The sequence below is a fragment of the Typopeltis vanoorti genome, chromosome 12 (assembly GCF_054136105.1).
Source record: "Typopeltis vanoorti isolate ZY-2024b chromosome 12, IOZ_Tvanoo_1.0, whole genome shotgun sequence".
In the NCBI taxonomy this organism is placed as follows: Eukaryota; Metazoa; Arthropoda; class Arachnida; order Uropygi; family Thelyphonidae; genus Typopeltis; species Typopeltis vanoorti.
The window spans coordinates 82,906,856-82,924,465 of NC_143560.1; the positions used below are offsets into that span (position 1 = coordinate 82,906,856).

The 17,610-nt window shown below is 36.7% G+C and overlaps 1 protein-coding gene across 4 annotated transcripts in view; it reads right to left on the minus strand.

Annotated features, from left to right (window-relative positions):
- The window catches only part of LOC150100943 (enoyl-CoA delta isomerase 2-like), a 384,225-nt gene that overhangs the window by 193,375 nt on the left and 173,240 nt on the right, over window positions 1-17,610 (minus strand). For all 4 annotated transcript variants that reach the window (XM_090401230.1, XM_090401231.1, XM_090401228.1 and 1 more), the window contains one exon: window positions 1,777-1,842. In XM_090401230.1, the coding sequence (XP_090257356.1) occupies window positions 1,777-1,842 (66 nt within the window). The remainder of the gene's footprint in view (window positions 1-1,776; window positions 1,843-17,610) is intronic.

Consider the following 17,610-nt stretch of genomic DNA (forward strand, 5'->3'; position numbering starts at 1 on the left):
GAATTTAGAGCACGTTGCTCAAAATGTTCCATATAAAAGTTAGCAATGGGGCGATAATGGTGAGCCATGGCTGTGCCTTCTTTTTGCTAGTCCTGAAATTTGCACTCTGTATAGCAGTATCTGTACCCACTGCCAAACCTCTGGTTCTGCAAAGTTAAAGAACTTGTGAGTATATCAAGAGATGCTCTGTGGCTTCTATTTTATTACATTTGAAGAGATCTGAAACTTTTATATTCTAAACGTTCTTTGCCAGACAGTAACCCGTCTGTTAGTAGCAGTTGGTCATTCTGACTGTAAGTATCATCAAGTGATTTTTGTCTGAGTTCTAGTTTGATAGTCTTAACTAAATGGTTCTGTAGATGACACAAAAAACTATGGCATGAGATGGGAAGCTGTCTGGATAAATTTTCCATTTGAATTATATATTTAATGTCAGTAATCACTCAGCTGTTGTGATGCTCTTTCACTGTGAGAATGATTTCTTTTGGCTGGTCAGGCTTTACCAGAAAGTTGGTAGAGATCAGTCATCTCTGTTGGTTTTAAGCAGCCTGTGATTTGTCTGCAACTTGAAAGGGTGATATGAATTCATGCTGAACATGAAACTCTGCAGTTGCAAACCAACAACGAACAATCTAAGTTTAGTAAGATGTTCCGCTGCACTAACCTTAGCCTTTGATTTTAAATATCATGGTTCATTCAAGAGTGAGACCCAAATATACTGGATACATTTAGTGTAATACACTAATTAGGGCTGTATTGTTACATGCAACAGTTCAGCTCTATAGAAGCCTCAAGGTTGCTGATGAGGAAATTGGCTTACCTGGGTTATTGGCTGCACTGCCATGTATGAAATTTTCATTGACTACCAGGATTTTCAGTGCAAATGACAGTTTATCTTCAATAATATTAGTCAGAGGCTTGTGCTCTAATAGCTAGATCATCTGTATATGCAAAGTTTCTTGTGCTAGTATAAACTAGTTGGTAATTCACATAAATGTTAAAAAGTGAAGGGCAAGCATGCTGCATTATATTCCATTAATAGTCCATCTTTTTAATATATCACAAAGAACCCTCTATTATCCAGAATGACAGCAAGCAAGTGTAAGTTTATAATCCCTGGTAATGCTGAAACAGGGCAACAGTAATGTCAACTAGGATAAGTCCAGTCCTAAGAGCTTCATTTTGAATCTGCCCTCAATGTAATGTTCAGGATCTATGAGGATAATACACAAAGAAGGATTTTTTCTAGATCTAAAAATCATAATACCCCTTTATATTGTGTACCTTGGTAGCTAAGATAGTAAAAACCATTGCATATTTATTGGAATGGCTGTAGGTTCAGATCATGCATAAGGCATAGAAGTTTTTGAAACGGTACACTGGGATGAGTTAGTTTTGCCCCTTAAGTTAATAAGGTTTGCCTTTAAAAAAAAATAATAATATAATTATCTATTTTTAAGAACAAAAAGTTAAGCATTATGTAGAGAATCAACTTAAATGCATTTCCACACATGCTTTTATGTTTGATATTCTCTAAACCATTAAATGAAGACTAAAGAGTAACATCAAATAAAACGTTTTTTTTTTTTTTATTTACATATATTATTTTGATTGTTTACTGAAGCTTTGATAAGAACTTTGATTTCTGTTTCTGTAATAAAAGTTTGAATTTTGTTTGCAAATAAAGTGAACAAGTAATTTTAATTTAAGCATTGTTTCAAGCTTACGATAAAAATAATTAGATAACAAATCTTTTGATTTGAGAAGTAATAATACCTTCTTCAGGAAGTTTATCGCGAATTTTTTCAAGTAACTCAGATTTCACATTTTCCGGCACAAGATCTGTAATATAACAATATATATCAATGTAACAAAAAAAAATGAAAAGAAAAAGAAACCTACAATTTATATAAAAAGCATGAATTATCAATATTGTTGCATGTGGAATTTCTTTCCTGTAAATAAAATGCAAAATTATATCCAATGTACTGAGCAGTCATTTTAGCAAGTACATCTACCTAACAGCAAGCAACATTCACTACAGCTCCAAAATATCCCTGATCACATTCTTTTTTTCTATTCCTATTACTGGGATGCTGGCACATTTTGACATGGCATACTACAACTGCTTCAAATCAGACCCAGTTACGAAAAGCTCATTCCATCTCAGTCCACAAGATACCAATGAAGTATGAGGGTGATCTTCAGGCACCTGGACCATAACCAAGGGATTTCTCTCTTGTGATGTAGCACATTATCCTGATGAAAATAACTGTTATTAGACGAATAAACTGTTAACATAAACAATGTTCAAGAACGTTGAAAGTTTTGAAAGTTAAATTTATTATTATTATTAATGTTCAAGAACAGCATCCAGCTATCATTTCACTAATGTCAGAAGATTTAACATATACCAAGAAAACACCACTACACTATTACCAGCCCTGAAATATTCTCACCTGGCATTCAGGGTCCACTGATCCATGCTGCTTCATTGTATCTTAGCCCAGCGAACAATGCAGAAAGTGGTAAAGGACAATAAAAACTGAGATTTTTTTAGGAGAGACAGCATTCTGCAATTCCTCAAATGTCACAGTTTTCCAGAGTTCACTGTATCCAACTTCAGGCAGCCTAGTGTAGATTATGCAAGTGCTACTTCCACTGAGCTGCCTGAAGACAGATTTCAAGTCTAATAATCGACTAGAGGAACTTTTTCTAAACCTATCTTCAACCAGTTCTTGAGTGGTTTTTTTCTCCCAGAAACTGGGGTTTTTCATTCTGTAACTCAAGAAAATCGAATGTAGAACCCATTATATTAGCCAGTAACATATCCTGTTAGGGTTAGGTACCAATAGATGGCAGCACTTGCTTTCCCTTCTCGTCACTGGTGGCCAACAGTGGCAGCTGGTGAAAATTTTAAGTGGCAGTACTACATATAAAAAAAAAAAAAAAAAAAAAAAAAAACTTTTTTTCCTAATCAGTAACGAATTTATTAACAAATAAATTTACATATTAAAAAATTGCTTTATTAAAAATATTTCATCCTCACCACGGCTAAACACCAATAATAAAAGTTTCGTATCGATAGCAATGACAAGTGCAAACGAATATCGGCATTAGGTCGCAGTGAATTTGTTTCGTGTAACAATAATTGTAAAAATATAATTCTTTTCATATTTTCAACAGTCACACTCATCATAATTCAGCCTTGTATCTATAATAAATAAATAATTATATGTTATTTTAACAAAATAAAAGAAGATTTACAAAAAAATAGTTCACCACGAACATGCACCAATAATAAACGTTTCATATCTCACAGAAATAAGGCACGTAAGCTTACTAAAAATACACTGTCGTTTTAGCAGTTACAGTTGGGAATGACATAACTTACAATGACAAGAGCAAACGAATATCGGCGTTAGATCGCAATGCATTTGTTTCGTAATCTAAAGCGTTAATCAAACAATTCCAATTATTAACTATTCAATCAATGTCAAAACATAAGCTGTAACCTTTAACATGTTGTACTGCATTTATATAATGTTGTAAGCATTGTTATTATTTATAAACACAAACAAAATTTAATTTTTTCTTTTTTTTCCTTGTGGGTGCTGCAGTGTCGCAGTGCTTATGTACGGGCCGCCACTGTTCCTGATACATTCCACTTCTTCTTTCGGTGCATCTATCTCTTTCTGCAAGCTACCTACTCTTGTTCGACATTCATCCTCCCATCGCCAGCTTCAAAAACTTCACAATGTTTTAAACCTACTACACTCCCTGCTTTTATTTTCTTTTGCCTTCCACTCATTTTCCTTACCTTTGATTATGCTACTCATCTCTCTCAGTCAGTATTCACCCATTTCTGATGTAATGCTGCTGAGGTCCATTATGCTAATTTCTAACTCAAACTTCTTCCTATTTTCTACAGACATTCATCCCCCCCCCAATCCCTCACCTGCCAATAACTGTCGGGATGTGCACATTCTGCAAGCACTGCACACCACAAACCTGTAGTATGCTGTGTAAAATATTTAGTTGGGTGTTGGTATGGGCTGGGGAATGTAAAAAGTGGTAATTACATTGCTTGAGTTCATCTGCACATAAATTGTTGGAATAAGTGAAACACGGATGAGGGATGAGATCTTACTGAGAATAGAAATGGAAAGGTAAAATGTTTTTTCTTGTGAGAGCAAGAAGAGCATAATGTAATTGATGATACCAGGGAAATTATGTCCACAGAAGGTGGAGATGCAAAGAGAAAATAGTGAAAGTAGTTCTGAATCAGTACAGTGTGAGATGTAAAGTGAAATATTTAGATAGACATTGCTATAGGTCTGGGAATGTGGAAAGTAATGACAAGAAAAAGTACAGGCAAACTACAGAAAAATACATAGGAAGGGCAAGAAAAAAGAGGGTGTAATTGATGATACCAGAGAAATTATACCTACAGAAAGTGGAGATGCAAAGAGGAAATCAAGAAAGTAGTTTTGAGGCAGTATGGTATGAGATTCTTATAGAAAGGCTTATACGTTGGTTATACATGACTATTAATTAACTTAAGGAATTCACAACGTACACTAAAATATAAATTAAATTAAACTTTAATATATATTTCCAATATTTCGGCAACGTCACGTTGCCATCTTCAAAGGAACTTAAAGACACGTGCATGCAGGCACTACACACAGTAAATGAGGACAAAGCGAGGAAGCTATTGTTTCTCCTAAAAGTCCTGATGGTGCCCCCTAGCAGGCTATGCAGGTATTCTTAGCCATTGGGCTGAAGGTCTCCTGATGTAAGTCTCCCAAATTTGGGACAGTCTTATGCAACCAAATTTGTTGAGGTTTGGCATGTTTCTTAGGGCTGAGGCTGATTCCATGAAAAGTCTTTCAAATTTGAACTTGCTACAGTGTATTATTGTGGCTTTCTTCAACCGTATTCTGTGGCATGTATCTAGAGCATGGTCTGCAAGACCAGAGTGGCTATACTGGTGAAAACGGATGTAGTCCTTGTGTTCTGAAATTCTGATATTCACTGTCCTGCCTGTTTGGCCAAAGTAGGACAGCTTACAGCTGCAAGGGACCTGGTATACACCAGGTAGGTCTAGGGTAAGTGGTTGGTCTTTAGTGGAGCAGATAAGGGATGCCAATTTTCCATATGGTCTGTAACAAGAGGTCAAGTCATGTTTTTTTAAGATTTTGGTAATTTTTTCTGAGGTGCCTCGGATGTAGGGAATGGTGAACTCTCCTCCCCACAACAAGTCACCTTGTTGTGAGAGGGGGAGAGAGTTGTGGTTTACTGGTTTCACTATTTTTTGGATTTTTTGGGGGGTGGGTTGTCATTGGCTGAGAAAGTGTTGAGGATGTGATTTAGTTCAGTGGTTAGGGCATTGTCATTTGAACAGATTAGTTTAGCCCTGTTGTATAGTGTCTTAATAACTCCATATTGTTTTGAGGGGATTGTTGGTGAATGTATCTGCCTGTATGGGTTGGTTTTCTATAAACTGAGAAAACCAAGGTTCCATCAGGCTGGCGGGTGACTAGTGTGTCTAGGAAAGGGAGACTGTTGTTTTCCTCTTTTTCCAGGGTGAACTTGATTCTGGGGTGTTGGTTAACACGTTCGCTGCCACGCTACTTCGGCATAGTCTGTTCCCCTACGCCGAGCAATTTCACTTCTTCAAGGTCAGTACGGTAATCTCGTTGCCGGCGGTAAGCGTCATACAAGTATACTCATAGGTGGCTTATACAGAGCATATACGTTCTATGAGAATACACAGTTTTGATGCTAGCCCCACAAGCCAAGCATTTTCACTTCTTCAAGGTCACTACAGTAATCTCGTTGCCGGCGGTAAGCATCATACGAGTATACTCGTAGTTGGTTTGTGTAGCTGGTTTACCAACTACGAGTATACTCATAGTTGGCAGTGAACGTGTTAAGCGTGTTAAGAAGGAGAGGAGTGTATCACAGCCATGTGGCCAAATAGCAAACACATCATCAATGTAGCGAAGCCATACGGTTGGTTTTTGTGGGGCAGAATTTAAGGCTTTCTCTTCAAAAGTCTCCATAAAGAAGTTGGCCAAGGGTGGGGAGAGTGGCTGTCCCCTCTATTTGTTTATAGAATTTTTCCTGCCAAACAAAACAGCCTGAGTTCATTGTGAACTGAAATAGGGCTGAGATATCAGGAGGAACTTCCAACCAACACTGTAGTCAACCTTTCTTCAGTTACTTTGAAGCCTGCAACACTCATCGCTCTTTAATGTGGCCACAACTTCGGCATTGCTCCCAAAAAAAATAGTGGCCAAGGATATAATGATCTAGATTGAACGTGGGATATGCCACCTTCCAAAGCACATCGCCAACAATATTAGACTGGATGTAGCTTGTGCTCTCACCAAAGCAAGACTACCGAAAACCAACATATCCAATAGTGAATATAAAGCTTTGCAGGAAATGAAGAAAAACAAAGAATTAGTAATCACCAAAGCATGGATAAGGGAAACGCCACCGTAGTACTCAACCAAACGACGAACTACACAGGTAAGCTTAATACGCTATTATTAGATCGGGCTACTTACCTCCCTATTGAATACAATCCCACCAACTCACAAATCAGAAAACTCCATAGGCTCCTTAAGAAGGTCACTTCTTGGACTATAGAAGTTACTACAAATTAAAACCATTTAACTCTATACCCCCCCCCCCCGTATATATGGACTCCCAAAAATACATAAAGGAAAATGTGCCATTATGTCCCATAGTGGATGGCATTGCTTCTCCCACATACAAATTAGCTAAACATTTGGCCAAAGCGCTCACACACACTATACTGGCAACATACCATCATGCATAAAAAACTCAGCCCACTTCAAAGCCAGCACAGAAAATCTTACACTGCAACATACTGACATAATGGTCAGTTTTGACGTCTCCTCTTTATTCACAAATGTCCCCACTCAAGGAAACCTTAGAGCTAATCCAAGCTAAATTTCCTCCCGATATCTCAGCCCTATTTCAGCTCACAATGAACTCAGGCTATTTTATTTGGCAGGGAAAATTCTACAAACAAATAGAGGGGACAGCCATGGGTTCACTACTCTCCCCACCCTTGGCCAACTTCTTTATGGAGACTTTTGAAGAGAAAGCCTTAAACTCTGTCCCACAAAAAACAACCATATGGCTTCGCTATGTTGATGATGTGTTCGCTATTTGGTCACATGACTGTTATACACTCCTCTCCTTCTTAACACACTTAAACAACCAACACCCCAGAATCAAGTTCACCTTGGAAAAAAAGGAAAACAACAGTCTCCCTTTCCTAGACACACTAGTCACCTGCCAGCCTGATGGAACACCTTGGGTTTCTCAGTTTATAGAAAACCCACTCATACAGGCAGATACATTCACCAACAATTCCCCCCACTCAAAACAATATGGAGTTATTAAGACACTATACAACAGGGCTAAACTAATCTACACTATACAACAGGGCTAAACTAATCTATTCAAATGACAATGCCCTAACCACTGAACTAAATCTCATCCTCAACACTTTCTCAGCCAATGGCTACCCCACCCCCAAAAAAATCCAAAAAATATTGAAACCAGTAATGGGTTGGATAGATTACTATCAGATGAGTATGAGCAAGTTATGTATAGGGGTGCAACACCCCAAAAGAGAAAAGTCCATAGTGGAGTACTGGGGCCATTACTGTTTAACTTGTATGTTAATGATATTAAGATGTTGAAATGAAGATATACAATTATTAGGGATGTAGTTATACAGGATCTGAAAGGACTCTGTGAGTCAGCAAGTAAGTAGAACTATTATTTTGATTTTTTTTTAATATATATATAGTGAAATCTGTATTGTATCCATAACTATAGAATAACATGTATGCCATGGTAAATAACTTTTTTTATTATGCAAATATTTCGTCTTATATATCATAAGATATCGTCAGTATGAAAATGCTAACCACAAGATCCAACAACAAAATGCCAAGTTACTACATAGATCCACATATAAACATGAACAGTTATATATAAAGAAAGTGCAAACTTTATCTGCTATATTTGAATTTAAGTAATTTTAATTTCAGTCCAGTAGTTTTTAATCCATGAAACACATGACTATATACATAGAGGGATTCCAATTTAAGCATGCACTTAAATTGGAATCCCTCTGGAATCTCTTTTTGAATTCAATTCATATTGTTGTTTGTTAGTTGTACAGATGATGTCTTATGATACATAAGACAAAATATTTACATAATAAAAAAGTTATTTACTCTGGCATATGTGCTATTCTATAGTTATTATTTTGATGTTGGGAAGTGTAAGGTTTTGAAATATGGCAGACAAAGACAGATTGCAGAGTATACAATTGGTGGGAAAATTATGAAGAAGATGGAAAAAATTAAGTATCTGAGACTGGCGAAGGACATGGACTCAGAACCAGCATGGACCAGGGGAATCCGACTGTCTAATTAAAACAAAACATATTGCGAAATGGTCGTTGAGAGGTGTTGATGCAACGTGATTTCTGCCCAGTGGTGCTGTGAATGTTTAAGTGAAAGAATATCAATCAAGTTTGTGGGTAACTGGTGGGAGTAAAACACGACTCTCCTTAAGGTGGACAGTAAGTTATTGTTGGTGAACAGTTTTACAAAGATCTAATAAGATAATTTTATATATGTAAATGAAGTTTATCTAGCCAAATTTCAATTGATTATTGTGAGAGGGGACACTGGAGAGTGCATAAAGCACAAATAAAAATTCCTGGAGACAACTCACGTTACACCGGGTCCGGCTGGCCTCACAGAGAGGTCCCGAACGTGTTTGCTCTTTGAGCAGCACATGATGTGGAGAAGTGGCCTCCAGATGTCCTGAAAAGGCATCATCTTGATTTTTCTTTTTTTTTTTTTTTCAGTAGCACAAGTCAATAGGGTGAATCCATTGATAGCTGCTGAAAATCACCAGGGGAAACCTGGTGAGTGCAAATAGTACACTTGATAATTCCTGATGATGCTCACACCATATTGGGTCTGGCTGGCCTCACACAGAGGTCCTGAAGGAGTATGCCCTAAGAGTGCTGCTCTTAACCTGGGGAATTGCCATCCCACCCGTGAACCTATGCACACGAGCTTTTTTGTAGGGAATTCGGCTATCTGACTTCCATTGTCTTGAGTTGGGAAGAGGTGAGAGTGCCCTAAAGACTCTCGCTGCTCCCCTACGAGCATATAACGTAGGGAATTGTCTTTTATCCCAACCTCAGTGGCATTGGGTTTCTCATTGGATTGTGGAACTCGCTGAGTAGACACATTTAATTATGAAAGACTCTGAATGAATATATAGAATGAAGATGGTGATATTTTGATTGAATATGGAAATATATCAGTTCCTCGATAGGGATAAGGGGAATTTAGTGACTAGTTGTAAGTTAGTACGTAAGTTAGTTTTTAAACTAGGTTAAGGAATGGAAATTGCAATCAATTGGGGAAAAAAGGATGTAACTCAGAGTTATTCAGAGAAAATTCTAGTGGCCTGGCCCAGGCTGGCGCTTATCCTGACATTAGTGACAGCACGCATAACACAGGTCTGTAGAATTAATAATAGTGTTAAATATTAGTCATACTGTGGTAATTGCATGAACTGAACGACTTTAGGGTCAATATACGTAATTAAGGACTGAATGTCTTTAGGTCCTTAATGTGAGACAAGGACACATTGCCAAGAGAGTCTGAACCAATTTTATAATAGGTGAAGTTGGGGTAATGAACCTCAAGGTTGATGCAATTGTATACTATAAGAGAGTGCTAGTGTGAGTGATGAAACTCAATGTTGATGCAATTGCATACTGTAAGAGAGTCTAACCTGATGATAAAGATTACCCTATTGATGACTAGTCGTTGCGATAGTAATCCTGCTCAGTACGAGAGGAACCGCAGGTTCGGACACTTGGCACATGTGCTAGGTCGAGTGACCAGTGGTACGAAGCTACCATCCGTGGGATTATGACTGAATGCAGTGTCAGGTCCTGTACATATTAAATAGTAGATTTTTTTTTTTTTTTTTTTGCATTATCACAAATGTGAGAGCAGTATTCTAAAATTGAATTGATTTGAGATTTATGGTACTAGTTGTACAGAAAAGAAACAGAGGATCAAGTGCAAAATGACATCAAGTTTTTTTTTTTTTTTTTTTGAAACTCAGGGGCTACCCTGAGTGTCGAGTCTTCAAAATTCGAGTCATTAGAATTCAAGGAGAAGTGGCCTACCAGTCTGGAACACGGGGGGTTGGGTGCCGTAGGCGCCAGAGGGACATAGCCCCCTAGTAGTAGTAATAATAATAATAGATGCACCTAGTTTTCATACACATTACAGAATAAAAGTATTAAATAAATTATTCAGTATGTATGAAACAAATAACTATTCATATACAGGGTGTTCGGGATAAATTTGACATATTTATAATTAATTATATTTTTCCGTAAGTTACATGTATTAACACACACTTCTCTTCATTTAAAAGTTTGGACCCTTCTTCATTCATATACAAGATGTCAGAAAGGATGGATAGCTGGAACCCACCTGAATCATGGAAGAGAATAACTTGTATCATGATGATTCGTGCCCGCCATCAAAATAAGGATATTACGACTGCTGCCCAATGCTCCCTGAATACAGTAAAAACAATCAGGCATGAACTAGAGACTTGCAATGGTGACTACGAGGATGTAGCAAGAAGAAAGATCCCTAGCAGACGATCTGATTGCGTTCGTACAGCAGAATTCCTCGCAAATCTGCAGGAACAGGTGTTGAAGAACCCTGGCATTGGAATTCGGGCTTTGTTCGTGGAGTTGCTAACTGTAGTCAAGCCCTGGATAACAAGGGTAGCCAATGGTAGGCCGTATGTATGGCAGCAGGATTCGGCCCCTTGCCACACCTCTGGGAAAAGTCAAAAATGGTTGTCTGAAAATTTCTACGACTTCACCAGTCCAAATGTTTGGCCTCCAAACTCCCCAGACCTTAACCCCATGGATTATTTTGTATGGGGCGCAGTTGTAAAAGACACCAATCGCACTTCCAGTAATACAAAAGCCCAGTTAATGGATAAAATTAAAACAGTTTTTGCGGCCCTTCCCAGGGAGACTGTAGCATCAGCTTGTTCGAGGTTCCGAAGCAGAATTGAAGCTGTGATCGATGCTAATGGTGGTTATTTTGAGTAAATCTTGTTGATAGTATTGTAATTAACTCTGCCTGTAATGTTTTTTTGTCAATTCATTAAATTTAATAGATACAAAGAAGATTTTCTTTTTCCTTACGAAACTGTCAAATTTATCCCGAACACCCTGTAGTTCTTTATTTTTATGATTAATCCATCATAACCACATCTTCTTCAGTTGGCATGCTGAAGTAGAAGACTCATAGGAGGCTAAAGGCTACTTTTCAAGAATCTCGCAAATGAAACCTGACACTTTTCAACTCTGATTATAACCTTTTGGTGTGTAACCTCCTCCTGCTATCTTTGCTTTGAAAAATCATGAAATTCTTCAGTGTAACAGTGAATACAGCTACAGATAACGATGTGATCTGTAGCTGTATTCACGCCAGTTATGTTGAGATTGCAGAAGATATAGCAACTCTTATAGCTGTTGAACAAGTCACCACTTCCAGCAAAAGGTATTGGTTGCTTTTCATTTTTCATCAGATCTTCATACAAATATTTTGGCTTCTCTCATATGACTAAGCAAAACAAAAGCATGTTGAGTTGACTCTGATGCTCGATCCATAGAGCCAGCATCCTTTTCATTTTCTCAATTGCATGACATTGAGATTTCATTATTCTGGTCACATTAAGATCTGTTTGAGTACTCTTGCAAATTATATCAACCATTATCACTGTAGTGATAAGGACAATCTGTAGTGACAATCACTCAATCCCATGGTTCTTTGAATGTCAATGCTGCATTCACCTCATTCACATTTTTCTTTTCACTTAGTTTCCTTAGCTTTTTTTCTTTTGCCAGGCATCTTGCTCAAAGGGTGCAGAAGTTTTTTTACAGATACATACACCTTCTGTCCAAAAAGAAACCTAACTTTTGATAGAAAATAAAACACAAGCCAATTATAATTATTCAAATCGTTTATTTCAATCAATATACTCTCCCTCAGCTTTGATACAGTGTTTGGCACAATCAATTAATTTGTTAAATTAATTTTTTATATTGGTTTTTGGGATACTGTTCAGGGTTGTGATTACTGCCACTTGAACGTTTTCAATGGTGTCGTATCGCTTTCCTTTCCTCTGCAAATGAAGTCGGGGAAAGAGAAAGAAGTCACAGGCTGCTAAATCAGGTGAATATGGTGAATGATCCAACACACAAACTTGGTTTTTGCTCAAAAACTGTCTCACTATGTTCGAACGATGAGATGGTGCATTATCGTGCAAAAGTGACCAGCTGCCTGCATCATGATATTCATGCTGTCCGTGATGAATTCTCGCTTCAAAACTTCAAGATAAAACTCACCATTGACCGTTTAGCTAGATGGAATGAATTATTTGTGGATAATGTCCTTGGAATCATAGAAACAAACCAGCACTGTCTTTACTTTTGACTTCTCCAAGCGACTTTTTTTTGGATGTCCCTCTTCTGGTGGTCTCCACTCAGCACTCTGGCGCTTTGTTTCGGGCTCATACTCAAAACACCACATTTTGTCAATCGTTTCAAGGAAGTTTGAGTCCTTACGAGCGGTTTTAATGAGGTCCTTGCAGTGTTCAATTCGATACATTTTTTGGTTGTCGGTCAACTTCTGGGGAACAAATCGCAAATTCAATTTACGAAGGCCCAAACTCTCGGTCAAAATGTTGTGCACAGTTGATGTTGGAATCCCCAATTCATCTTCAATCTCACGGACGATTTTGGGTTTTCTTTGATGAAATCACACACTTTTTGGATGTTAACTTCGTTCAGTCCAGTTTTTGGACAGCCCGGCTTTTCGTCGTCCTCAAGCATCTCATGACTACTTTGAAATCGCTTAAACCACTCATAAACTTGAGTATGGGATATGCATTCATCACTGTATGCTTTTTTGAAGCATTTGATGTGTTTCGGTAAAAATTTTACCAAGTTTAACACAAAAGTCAATTGCAGCATTGGAAAATGACTTCCAAAATTGGAAGTCATTTTCCAACCGTTCCTCAAAACACATTGTCACTCTTGGCACTATAACTCGGCTTCTAATGAAACAAATGTCATAAACAGTTGACACAACACTAACGAAGGATGCCGCTTTCGACAACAAAAAGATACAACAGGTGGCATCACTAGTTTCTCCTATTTTCGAAAAGTTCGGTTTCTCTTTGGATAGAAGATGTACAGTATACTGCATAGACCACTAAGGCAATAGAACACAAAATGGGCACTGAAAAAAAAAAAAAGGCTGATGAAGGTAGGCAAATATGTGAAAATTTCCACACCTTGGTAAGGAAACAGCCATAGTGCTAATGTACTGTTATGGTGAAACTGCATATATGAGAAAATGCAGATAACAAAATTGTGAAATCAAGTTACCTGTATTTCTCCTTAAACTTATTCTCTGACAAAATACTCACAAATGCCTCTAGCAGTCAATTCCACTCATTTACCACTCTACAAGCAAAAACTTGGTCCTCACAAATAATTCAGTCCTTTGATATCTTGTTCTCTCCTCTCCTGCTATATACTAACAAATTTTTTCTTCATTTATCCTATAAATCTCCCTTAATAACTTATGTTTGAATCACATCCTTTCTTTTTCATCCATTAGCCAATTTTTCAACCCACAAGCATTCAATTCATCTTTATAGGGAGCATTCCACAAACTTATAATCGCCATCTTGGTCACCCACCTCTGAATCCTCTTCCTCACTTAGTCATCTCCATGAAACTCAGGTAACCAAATCTGGGCACTGAATCCTGTGCGGTTATAGCAAAGTAACATAAAGAAGGATAATAATTACCTGATATTCCTAATTTGCCAGTGTTTTTCAACATCCAAGTGGTATTTGGTGTTATTTTGACCACTTCAACCTACCATTATCCAATCCCCAAAGTCCTACCTTCAGCAATTTCTTGTAATATCCATCAGTACTACAGGATCTGTAGATCACCTTTATTTAATATTACTTTTCCTAATATAATGTAAGCAAATAATTGCATATTTCCATTCAAATATCATTACTGCCTTCTTGATTCTGTTTTATCACAAATTACTTTTTATCTATCAACAACTTGTCTATTAGCCGCCCATTTACATATCATTCATACACATTCCCATTTGTTCAAATAATGTAAGAAATTTCCACCAGGTAAACTTGTGTGCCTTTAAAAAAGTTCAAAATATCACAGTGTGGCTATCTCCTTTATCCAATTGACCTGTTGCTTCATTTATACAAAGTGAGTAAATTACTAGATTCCCTTTCACAAGCCTATGCTGCCTCACATAGGGTATCTCATATTCCTGTTCACTGATTCCTATATTCTGACCTTAACCAAATTTTTCAATACCTTAACTGCCATTTCTGAGATCACTTGTCTATAATTTACTATCTTTCTCTTTGTTGAGAACTCCTTTATATAATGAAACTTACTATTTACACGACTCTAATAATCAACCTTAATTAATAATTAACCTAACTCTAATATGTCTGTGAGAAACTGTTGTACCTTGTTAATCAGGAATTCTGTCATAACAAGGCAAAGAATTTAATTATATTTATCTTTATATTAATTATATTAATACATCTCCTGCAACTCCCTTACTTAAACAAGATTTCAAGAATGCAATCATATTGCTTTACATCAAGAATGCCACAGACAAAGTGGCTGCATTGCTCCACAAGTACAATGTAAAAGTGGCTTTTTACCTTTACAAAAAATATCAAGATTCCTACATCCACCAAAACCTCCACACGAAAAAACCAGGCATCCATGAGATTCATTGCTCTTGTGGCATTTGTTATGTAGGCCAGACAGGAAGGTCGGGAGAGAGATCCACATGTCTGAACACATAAAATATGTCAAAAGAAGAAGAGAGCATAAATCAGGCCTGACATTTCACATAACCACTACTAGCCATTAAGTACTTTGGCAACAAACAAAAATGTTATATATTAATCGTAACTGTTTTACAAGAAAATGTAAAGAAGCCTCACAAATGCTTAGGATCACTACACAATGCAATAAAAATCAAGGCTTAATTTTACATCAAGAATGGTCTGCTTTTAGTAAAAAATTAACAGCCACGGACGTAGGATATAACACAAGTGATACTATAGAATGTGGTAAAAAAAACTAGCAATGTTCCAACACACATACAGTAACAAATTTACCATTTGTATTCTGGTTTATCAATTATATGTTACAGTTGTGAAGTAATCAAAAACATCTAATATGTGTAATTTATTGTTAATAGGCTTTTGTGGGTAAAACTTTTATGTACCAGTATCCCTGATGATGTAAGTCTTATGACTTATGAAACCTGTAGAGTTTTAATTGCTTATTTTTATTAATCTCTTTATTTACATAATAATGTGGTCTCAATACCGAAAACTTCCTACAGTATATTTATCTTTCTTCTGTGGTACCATAGAAATAAAAGAAATTTATTCTTTATTTTAATTTTTTTTTTTCCAACTAAGACATGGACTGATAAGCTGATTGCTGTATCTCTGCATTTTAAATCAAATTCACTGCATCTTACGTCAAACTGTACAAAGCAGAATTCTTTAGCACTATACTGATTTGTAAGAATGGAGAAATTAGAATGGGATCCATGGCTTATTGGAATTAATATTATAACCACACGTTCATGTAGAATGTAAACTGATATACTTTATTTTTCTTGTATCGTTATATAAAGAACAAATAAATATATACATCTTATATATAAAACAAATTAAATATTTCAAATTACTTAAGTACCATTTTTAGTGAAGATGGCAAATTAAATATGGAAAGAGACAACAGGATAAGAAAAGCTAGTATAATACGTAGTCAAGTGAATAAATTTATGCGGAATAAGAGAAAAATTAGTCAAAAGAGTAAAGTAGATATATACAAGACAGTGTTCAAACCAATTTTAATTCATCAATCTAACAGCTAGGTTATAACAAATAAAACAGTTGACTGGAGACCACAGATATTATAGTTATGAGAAACATTAAGTGATTGAACAAATGGCAATAATGGCAGAAAACATAAAAATGAAGATAATATGTGAGGAATGCAAGAGTATGCTGTTTCATAAAGGAGATGACAGAATTCAAGCATCAAATTATAGGCCAGTCTGTGTGTCAGGTGTTGTGGCTAAGGTGTTGGAAAGACTGGTGAAAATGAGGATCCAGAATTGGTTTGACAACAATTGCATTATCTTTGAAGGAAAGCATGGATTTGCTAAAGGGAGATCATGTTTCAGTAATCTACTTACTTATTACAATAAGGTGACAGCAAACATTGGGTGTAGGAGATGGATACACAGTAGTATATTTAGACTTTGCACACACATTTGATAGATTACCCATGATAAGTTGATAGTCAAACTAGAGCATATGGGATTGGATATTAGACTAGTGCATTGGATTGGAGACTGGGTGTCTGATGGATATCTGGTGTCTGGTGAGAATGAGGATTCAGAATTGGTTTGACAACAATTGTATTATCTTTGAAGGAGAGCATGGATTTGCTAAAGGGAGATCATGTTTCAGTAATCTACTTACTTATTACAATAAGGTGACAGCAAACATTGGGTGTAGGAGATGGATACACAGTAGTATACTTAGATTTTGCACACACATTTGATAGATTACCCATGATAAGTTGATAGTCAAACTAGAGCAGATGGGATTTGATATTAGACTAGTGCACTGGATTGGAGACTGGGTGTCTGATGGATATCAACAATTTATATATGGGGGAGCAACAGAGGAAAGTCACTAGTGGTGTGCCTAAGAGGTCTGTTTTAGGATCATTGTTTATAATAAATTTAGTTTAATCCTTTATCCGAGTGAGAGCAAACAAAGTTTGCACCTGAAAATATCTTCAGGACTGAATATGGTGTTGTACTACCTTACCGGGGTGGGTAGTACAACACCAGGCAACTCGTAGCAAAGGTGGAGCAAGCTACCAACAATCCTATCCCAGTATCTCCCATAATGCAAAACACATCTCCTTGCAGATATGTATAATGTTATACATTAAGGGATTGGCCACTACCCAGACTAGTTTCGACCTTTATTGAGGTCTCTCTTCAGTGGGAGCCAGGCCCAGAGTTGGAGATACCAGGCAGAAGTAATAGTAGTACAACACCATATTCAGTCCTGAAGATATTTTCAGGTGCAAACTTTGTTTGCTCACACTTGGATAAAGGATTAAACTAAATTTATTATAGTCTAACCAAGTGAAAAATAAACTTTCAACATCTAGGATCATTGTTGTTTAATCTGTATGTTAATGATATTAGGGAAGATATGAATGGAGATATACAGTTGTTTTCAGATTATGCAAAGTTGGGATGAACTATGAGGAGTAGAAGAGATGTTCTGGCCTTACAAGAAGACTTGATCAGA